The sequence below is a fragment of the Anabrus simplex genome, chromosome 1 (genome assembly GCF_040414725.1).
Source record: "Anabrus simplex isolate iqAnaSimp1 chromosome 1, ASM4041472v1, whole genome shotgun sequence".
Taxonomy (NCBI): domain Eukaryota; kingdom Metazoa; phylum Arthropoda; class Insecta; order Orthoptera; family Tettigoniidae; genus Anabrus; species Anabrus simplex.
Window position 1 is genome coordinate 728,225,043 of NC_090265.1, and position 9,633 is coordinate 728,234,675.

Sequence of the window (9,633 nt, forward strand, 5' to 3'; positions counted from 1 at the left end):
AACCAGTTTACAAACATGAAGAAAGTTGATAGGTTAGAGCAGGACAATACAATTGGATACCCAAAGGTGAAGGCAGTTGGTGTTCCTTCCAAACAGCAGTGGCACATAGCACAATGGATAAATATAAGCCTCAAAATGGACTACCTGGCAATTACTTGAAGCTGTCAAGCCAGTGTACTCCAAGCTGACTGATCCTGCTATGCTGAGGCGTTGTCTCCATGGCAAATGCAAATGCAAATTCAAAATGAAATTTTAATGGCATGATATGGAGGAGATCCCCAAAAGATGGTTATGTAGGACTAAAAACATTGAATTTTTGTGTTATGGATGCTATTTGCCATTATAATTTTGGCCCAAATGTAGAATTGGAAACTATAAAGCGAGTGGGTGTTACTATTGGTAAACATACTCGAGCCAGTGTGGAGTTGACTAAAGCTCTAAAACAGAAAAATTATCACCTACAAAACACCCTAGAGCAGAAAACCAGGAGGAGGTACCTGAGAGGAAGAAGAAAGATGAAGGAAGACCAGAATACTGCATTACACGGGACATCATATGATACAGGAGGTTTCTAAAACTGTGTTAAAACTTTGAGGTGGATTTCTCTGGAATATAATTTTTAATGCCTTCCGTATTTTAAAAAATCATAACATTAGACCTAATTATCGTATTTCACTGAATATTCTTTTAAATAAAAGCCAAAAGCCTACTCCAGGGCACAAACCTCAGATATGTAACTATTGTTGTAAAATATAATTGATTATGTAATTTGTTTATAAACACTCACCAAAACATTTGTATCAACTAAAGTAATAGGACATTAACAGGCACAATTTCATTCTAGGATCATGTCTTTTAGGTTTATGCTCTACCTATAAGTGTTGTGAAGAAAATGCAAAAAACAGGTTTGAGAAATGTCAATTAGTTTGGGAGCTATGATGTTTAAAACAATATCATACATTTTTAAACAAAATAATTTGTTATAAACAAATAATGCAATATTTTTAGTTTATATATATACTGATCTTTCTACTTTTTCTTGCTCATTCCAGCAACCTAAATTCCAAACAGGAAACCTTGTAATTAAAAAAAATAAAATTCTGGGTGTACACATACCTTAAGCAAAAACGATAATTTCCATCATACCTGCAAGGAGGTCCAATAGTTTTCTGAGGAACTGCCTTTCCTGCATAGCTTGTATACGCAGTACCCTTTACCCTTGATCGCTTCACTTTATTCCTGGCATAATTTTCTTCTTTGCATTTATGTTTCTTTCCTGCCATAACTGTGTTGTCCATGATGAAAATATCTTTAAGAACAGAGCAAGAAGATTAATAATATGCTGAACACAACAACCGTGCAGGATATATTGTCAATGACAACATTCAACATCTATGTAAACAAATTAAGCATGTGCACCAATCTTGACATCCGAGACACAGCAGCGCTTTCTGCATAGGTTGGTTGGCGCTGGTAGACATTCAGTGTTGAAACGCACTAACTGCAGGACTAAGTTCCTTTCAACATGGAATAAAACCTGACGGCTTTGGTAATAGCACAAGCGCTGCCAGGACATGGTTCCTTTCAACACCAAAACATGCATCTTGCTTCTTAGATTGCAAAATCGCTGTAAAATGAATTTGTCAAAAATGTGGACTTGGTGCCTTTCAATAATGAACGATTCAATTATTCTATGCCCTACCCACATCGGTTTTTTTGGGAGGAATATCCACCTCTAAAGTCACTGGAATAGGAGGAGAAAATTCCACTATGGTCAGCAAATTCACTGCCAAGCCCAGATCACCAACCGGCACACTACACGTGGAACTGGTAACTAATCTGCAAGCAATGCGGTGTATAGTGCGCAAAACTTTTCTCGACACCTAATGTTCTGCAGGCCTTCAGGCTGAGCAGCAGTCGCTTGGTACAGCATGGTCCTTCAGGCCTGTTGCGCCATGGGGTTTGGTTTAGTTTAAATTTTTACATCTAACTTTACACACAGCCACATTTTTACTTCCATTTAGGCTATCAGTATAGGTTACCTTTTTAATAACTTAAATATTTCCCTCAAATTTTCACAGGGTTTGATGTTAAAAGTTATTTTCAACTTTCAGAAAAATTATAAGATTTATGCGGGTTGAAAAAAAACCTCACTTATGCCATTTTGGTTCTAAAAAACAATCTCAAACTAACTAATTTACTAAATTATTATAGAGGAAAGGAAATGATACATCCAGACCTTTGTTACCTGCTGCAGGACTATAATTTTTGAAAATACTCGCTTAAAGAATATGCACCATCGCAATTCATTAACAGAACGTGCCTCTTTAACGTAAACCATTGAAGTTCATGGTCACAGATCATTCCAACTCATTTCAATGGGCCTTCGCAGATGATTTAATAAGAGGTTGTTTCACTGGCCTGCAAAATAAAGCATTCGTAGGACGAAAGAATCCTTCTTAGCTTCTTGACATCGAAAGTAGTAGGCACTGGGACGAGTAAAAAGCTTTACGCTGCTTTAACATTAGTTTGATAGTTGATCTGGATCAGATAATTAACAGACAAAGCTGTTCGGAAAGATATCACAGTGTGAAATTTTGTTTCTAGCTGTGAAAAGAAGCATTTTTCACGTGCCTTTTCCCCATATTTCTAGGACCTTTATCCCTTTCTTCCCCAACCATGCCCATGGTTACGTCGCGCATTCCTATCTACGAAATGACACTGTAAATTTTGTCACAATTGAAATATAATAATTGCTTTTACACATTTGAAGTCTAAAATCTGCAGTAAATTAAGAAACATTTTATTTTTGGAGAATATTATGTATACCGGCTTTACTACTCACCGGGGATCGTGGATTGAGTATGCTGCTATGTTGTGTGAGAATTTTGACAAAATGCTCTAAATGCAGATCAGTATTGATTGATTGATTAGAGAGTTTGTGCTTTCTTTGGATCCAGCCGACGCTGGTGCAGTTTCCAAGCCACAGCAACTTTTGTTATCGGAAAAATACAAAATTTGCAGAGACAGAACTATATTGTGTCCATAGTAACAAGTACCTGACTGCAGTTATTAAACGATTAGAAGAACAAGGACTGGAAAAGGAAAAAGAATGGGATATCTTTACTTCCGTGAAGGAGCAGTTAGGTGGCGCTGCCAAATAAAATCTTGAGTCTAGTCTTCAGAAGAATCCAGACATTGAGCAATTCACCACATCTGTAGAGTTGCCATTCCAAGTGAATACAAGGTTTGCCCCACTGGTTGCTGTGGATGTCCAAAGAAGCTTCCTAATCTCCTAATGGAAACAGACTTACTTTTAAAAATGTAGAGAAGCTTAATGTCTTGAAGTACAACAGCTTCATGTTTTCTCCTTATTTTGATGGGTGATAATTTGATGTACTTGTTTGCAATTCAATAAACTAGAATAGAGGAAAGAGAAATTGTTGAATTAGTCGAATAAACAAGCACCTTTCTGTCCCTTTTTGCCTTATTTGAGTACATTTTCCCTTCCTTCTTTTTTTCCATCTGGAATTTGCACCTAAAAATCCCTACCCTGATCATAAGATTTCAAAGCACAAGATGACTTGAACATACTAAACATGAGCTAAACAGAGGGTTGAATTGAATACTGGTGAAAATGGTTGAAGAGAAAACCTGAAGCTATACAACAAAAGAAAATCTGTAGACATCCAACCATAGGGATTAAAACTGAAAAAATGATGAGCATTCACATTATCTAACATGAAAACATTTTGCAATGGCTTGAGGTCCTGGTTACTGTGTAACAACACGAGTATGTAGGACCTATGTATACATTTTATTCACCTACAACCAACTGCTAAAAGGGGAGAGAACTTGAAAAAACTATTCCTACAAGTTATCTCCTGGATATGACTCTTTCAATAACAAGAAGTACGAAAGAGAGTTCTCCTTTCCTGGCTTTTTCCCAATCATCCGAGGTCGGCATTAATGTAGATTATGCCTCGATTTACGGCAGGATACCCTTCCTGATGCCAACCCTTTGTGAAGGGATATATTCACTATTGTTTCTGTGGTGGTTGGTAGTGTGGTTACAAAACACCCAGTCCCCAATTTAAATACTCGGCCCAGCTGCGAATCGAACCTTCTGCTGAGGAGCAGAGCGAGAGGTAGGAAACAGTAGGCGTACATCGGTCTATTCTCTGGACACGATAATAGGGCTGCACAATTATTACCGGGCCGACGGATGGATTCAATCAGAAGTAGGATGTATACAAAGGCAAACCGAGATAGAAGTGGGGATAACAACCGGTAATCCAACAATGGAACCTCTTACAGAAAACACATCAGAGAAAGAACGGCAGCACCTATACGAGGGATCTACAACATTAAAAAACCCCACCATGATCTCGCTAGAAACAACAATGCTTCTCTTCCACAGTAAAATTCTTCCTACTCTCACCTATGGTATTCATCTCATCTGGGACCACCTATGACCGACTTAGAAACCCTAGAAAGAGTAAAAGCCAGATTCCTGAAAAGAATACTGGGGATAGCAAAAACAGCACCATCAAGACTAGCGTATATGCTTGCAAAAGAACGTCTTTTCATAGGTTTGAGGTACATCCTACAGCTACCATCTACACCACAAGCAGAAGAAGTCCTTAGGAAAAGAAAACAAAAACAAGAAGAAATATGGCCGGAATTTTTCACAACAGAGGCCATGCTAGACCGAAGATGGAGTGGACCAAACCAGGTTTTGCAAAGTGCCATCACAAGACTATCTGTACATGGATTTCATCATAAATTGTACATGAAAACATACTTCCATGACCCAAGTGAAGATTGCTTATGCAAACTATGCACCAAAGTGTGTGAGCGATATCAATTTACAATTTGTACAAAGAGACAAGACTCTACAGGAATACAGCAAAAAAATAATGTATTTTGTATCTATTTGATCAGTGTATACTAATTTTATGCACGTTTGTGTGCTCTTTCCTTAATAATGCTAGTTTCTTCCAAAATAAATAGTCAATATGGAACATAGGATGATGATAAACAAATTTCCAAACTCAATAGGAGAAAATGCCTGAATGGAGCGTAGAAAAAGCCAGTATCAATACTGAAGATCTCTCATTCACGAGGGGAGTATGACCCTCAATTATTCCCCCTCACCTCTGAATCAATCCCTTGTGCTGACAGTGCATGCATAAATGGGCAAACCAAACCAATGATAATCGAAGGCAATACAACAGGGCCAGGCTGGGTGGGTCAGACGGTTCAGGCACTGGCCTTCTGTGCCCAAGTTGGCAGGTTCGATCCTAGCACAGACCGGCGATATTTGAAGGTAATGAAATATGTCAGCCGCGTGTCAGTAGATTTACTGGCACGTAAAAGAACTTCTGCGGGACTTAATTTCGGCACCTCGGCGTCTCCAAAACCGTAAAAGTAGTTAGTGGGACGTAAAGCCAATAACATTATTATTATTATTATTATTATTATTATTATTATTATAACAGGAATGAAACGGTACTATACAGATAAGGTGTTCTGAGTAGTGGTGGTGGTTGTTGTTATTGTTTTAACCATCCAACCATCTATCAACATTGGAAAACTGAAAGGGTCCCACACTTCGAAAAGTGAAGGCATCGGCGAAAGAAAGATAAGTGCCTCGAAGGGCATGAAAATTAACGACTCCCTAGACCTCCAAACCCACTACCGTCGGTGTCGAAAAAGAACAAGAGTTGACCAATGGAGGTCGGATAGGAAAGATGATGAGGAACATGGTACAAATGGAAAATAGGCTACTAGACTCAGCTAGGGGAACCGTCGTCGCCAACCTACGCTGGTCACCCTTTTGGTCGCCTCTTACGACAGGCGGATGTTAATTCTACCGCCCCCACCGACAGGGGGCTGAGAAAGTGTGGATGTATTTTATTTTGGATATCAACCCAACCCTATTAAGCAAAGCTATAAAAATGTAACTGCACGGTTATTTGGAATGGCAAACAGCATTTCACCAATATCGTGCAATACTGCAGACAAGGGCTGAAAGAACTACAAATTCTACTTCATCGTTCCCTTACGAAACTAAACAATAGTTACATTAGAAAGAAAAGGCAGCGCGCAAATCACACATAACCAGCGGTAGTGAAGAAAAAAAAAAAAGAGTTTTACACAGTTTCCAACAATGGACGTAAGTTATTATGACCGAACTTAATCATGATATGTCTAACAAAGGGTTTGAATAACTCTAAATACAAATGCTTCTAGTGCCCCATTTGAACAGTTAAAACGTGAAACCAATTCTACAGTGAACAAGTTATCCAGCTAAGTGTCAGGAATAAACGGACTATCGAATGTTCAATATGATATCATAAAAACAGCACCGCCACCACCTGTGTAACCAACTTTTGAAACATGTTGGAATTTCACTGTACAGATACAGCACTACAGATGTAGCCAATTCTTTGTATAATCTAACGTCAATTACAGGAATAAATCAAACGCACACACACAAATAACAGACAAAAAATTCAGCCTACCTTTCTTGGGGAGCCCCCTTCCAAAACCATTCCTTGGCTTCCTGCTGTTCTTGAGATAACGATTAGTCGGGAGAACAGTGGCACCATTTGGAACAACCTCCTTGCTCAACTGCTTAATGAGTCTCTTTGCCTTTCTCTTAATTCTATGATCAACAGAAATACTGTCCACAGTCTTAATTCCATCGACACCGGCAATATCAGAAACTGCACCATTAATATCGCCATTTTGAACATCGTCCGGCACATCGACATCTATGTCGTGGCCATTGACAAGCTCCTGCTCCATCATTTTAAACGAAAGTCAACAGAAAATCTAGCTTACGAGTAAAGTCAAGTCACACACTAATACTTAAAAAGATGTACACAGGTAAATCCCATATATCAATGCCGAAAGGCAAAATATATACCCGATGAAGCACGTCAATACTCGACACAAATACCGTTCACAACCACTTATAACAACGTCTACCAGCGCTCTATGCTCCGACCTCGGAAATTGTTTTGTTTGGAAAGCACATGTGACTGCTGCGCTTGCGTACTAGCACACCACAACCCAAGCTTGTAAACAAATCCATCCTCGGCTACTGGGAGAAGCAGGGAGATGGTGGGAGGAAGCGAATGAGGAGGTGGAGTAGTTCTGTTGGACGACCGGATGGAGAAGTGTAAATAAAGAAAGAAAATTTTATATCAGGCTAGCCCTGCCATGTCCTGACTAGGCCATCATGGGATTAATCAACAACCACAATGAGACGGAAGTTTCGTTTAGAGCGACCAGCTCATCCCGTATTTCTAAAATAATACTGGTTGGCGGCGGTTGCGCCCCCCCGGCCGGAGGTCGCCCATCACTTTGTGGAGAAAAAAAGCAGTTTTATTCCATTTTAGCCACCTGACTTTTTTTAAGTTTCGGCAGACTAAAGAACCTAACAGTTATTTAAAAAAATCGCCTAAAAGTAAGAATAATAATAAAGCAATCAGTACAATCCCTACGGTATTGTTTTTTTCAGCTACGGTAATTCCTTCCTTCCTTTAAATTTTAATTTTTTTAATTATTAAGACAAATACTTAGCAGAAATATGCATAAAATATCGTACGTTGCGGCTAACCAATTCATACAATGCCACAGCAAATGTTGGAGACTCGCGCAGCAGCGTGTAGCATGTGCTGTGAGAAGAGTAGCAGGGGTACATTTTTTTTGGCAAGATCATGGGCACTGTGGTATGATTCACACGCTTGTCGCGCGCATTCGTCTGGTAGTCTCGTTAATGCTTGTTTGTTTCTTCGTGTGTAGTCAAATAATAAATTACATTTTAATTGTATAATCACGCCGTACTTCTATTTTATTGTAATACATGAGTACCTAATTACTGTTCCTTTAGTGAAGGTTTAATTGTATAGCACCCACTGTTATTACCGCCAAAGAGAGATTACCGCACTAAAGTTGGTAGACCGAACCTTTACTTCTCTATGGAATTTGCTCAGGGAGCATTAAAGAACTTACCAGTTTGTAGCTTTTTTATCTTTTCAATTTTGATGTTGTGCTCCTCCCCAATCCTCGCCGCTAAAGCTCTCAGACGCGGGTGCATACTGCCTTCTATAAATTTTTGTACCTCCCACCACTAACACTCAATCGCCGCTACTGGTTGGCGAATTCGATCCCGGCTCAGTCCGGTGGTATTTGAAGGTGCTCAAATACATCAGCCTCGTGTCGCTAGATTTATTGGCACGTCTCGGCGTCTCCGAAAACCGTAAAAGTAATTTGCGGGACATAAACCAGTGTAATTATTATTATTATTATTATTATTATTATTATTATTACTGCTCATTGCTAATGATGTTTAACTTCGGATCTGTCATGGTACTAAATCCAATATGTTACTCATTGTATAGTTTACTTGGTTAGGTACAGTCCCCTGCATGTTGTACGGTGCGGAGTCGAATTTTAGTACAGTTGCATTAGCATTCAAGATTGCTTGAATGTTTAAGACTTGTGTCGAAACTTTCACAAACACGTTAAACAGCGTAATTTCTGAGCAAAATTCCAGCACTCCGGCACTTCAGCATTAAATACATAGCATTACCATATATACAACCAGATCCGATGTTTTAACTTCATTACCCAGTCGTTCTCAACTTGGGAGCGTGTGTTTGGCGACCACAGCTCTCCTAGCTGAGTGTGGCATTGCTACAACTTATTTCTGCCAGCCTCTTCATTTTCATCTCTCCTATCTTGCCACGAATTATTTGTGCCGGACTCTCCGCTTTCATTTCTCCTATCTGACCTCCCTTGGTCTACTCTTGTTCACTTGTACTGGGTTCACGAGGCCCAGGGTGTCTTTCATTTTCACGCCCTTCGTGGCCCTTCCCTTTTTTTTTGCCGATGCCTTCATTCTTCGAAAAGTCAGACCTCTTCCATTTCTCCTCTGATTTACATTACAAAAGCATGGCTGGGTGTCCAACTGTACTGCAAACACTGCCACCATTCATTGGCCTTCATTTAGATCAAGTACCGTACAACGTGTTACAGTTACAGACCACAGCCACTTTAAATTGTAGCTGGCAGTATATTACCTGAATAATTTCAGGTGGCAGTGGGTGGCTCTGAGATAATTCCCCTTAGTTTTCGTCTGGTCGCATCCCTTAAATACTATAGGAGCTGACTAGCCGAGGCGATTAAGGCGTTTTCGGTTCACCGGGAAGGACATGGGTTTGATTTCCCAAAAAATAACTTCAGCAGCTTTCATAGTCACAGACATAAATGAGACTGAGACTTCATGGGGAGCTACATTTTGGTTGAAACAGTCAACGATATCCACGAGAGAATTGGTATCATTCAAGAATCAGTCGAAAGATAAGTACTGACTTGATTTACTAGCCCACCACAGAACACCAACCACTGAGCACAGAATATATATTATTCTGTGCTCGGTGACACCAATTGGCCCACACGGCGCAGTGTAGCTATCTGGTGAGTATGTAATTGATCACAGCCATCTACATGCGTTGCTCTAGCTAGGTGCCTAGTGTAGATCTAGTTGGTCGTGAATTGATAGTTCAGTCCAACAATACCGAATAAGACAAAAATGTCCGATGTTGAGCGTAAGAGAGC

The 9,633-nt window shown here is 39.7% G+C and overlaps 1 protein-coding gene across 1 annotated transcript in view; it reads right to left on the reverse strand.

The window, feature by feature from the left end:
* Pdcd4 (Programmed cell death 4) overlaps positions 1-7,034 on the reverse strand; it is a 374,027-nt gene extending 366,993 nt beyond the window's left edge. The window contains exon 1 of the mRNA XM_067136088.2: positions 6,528-7,034. Coding sequence (XP_066992189.1) covers positions 6,528-6,816 — 289 coding nt within the window. The 5' untranslated portion in view covers positions 6,817-7,034. The remainder of the gene's footprint in view (positions 1-6,527) is intronic.
* Positions 7,035-9,633: the final 2,599 nt, after the last annotated feature.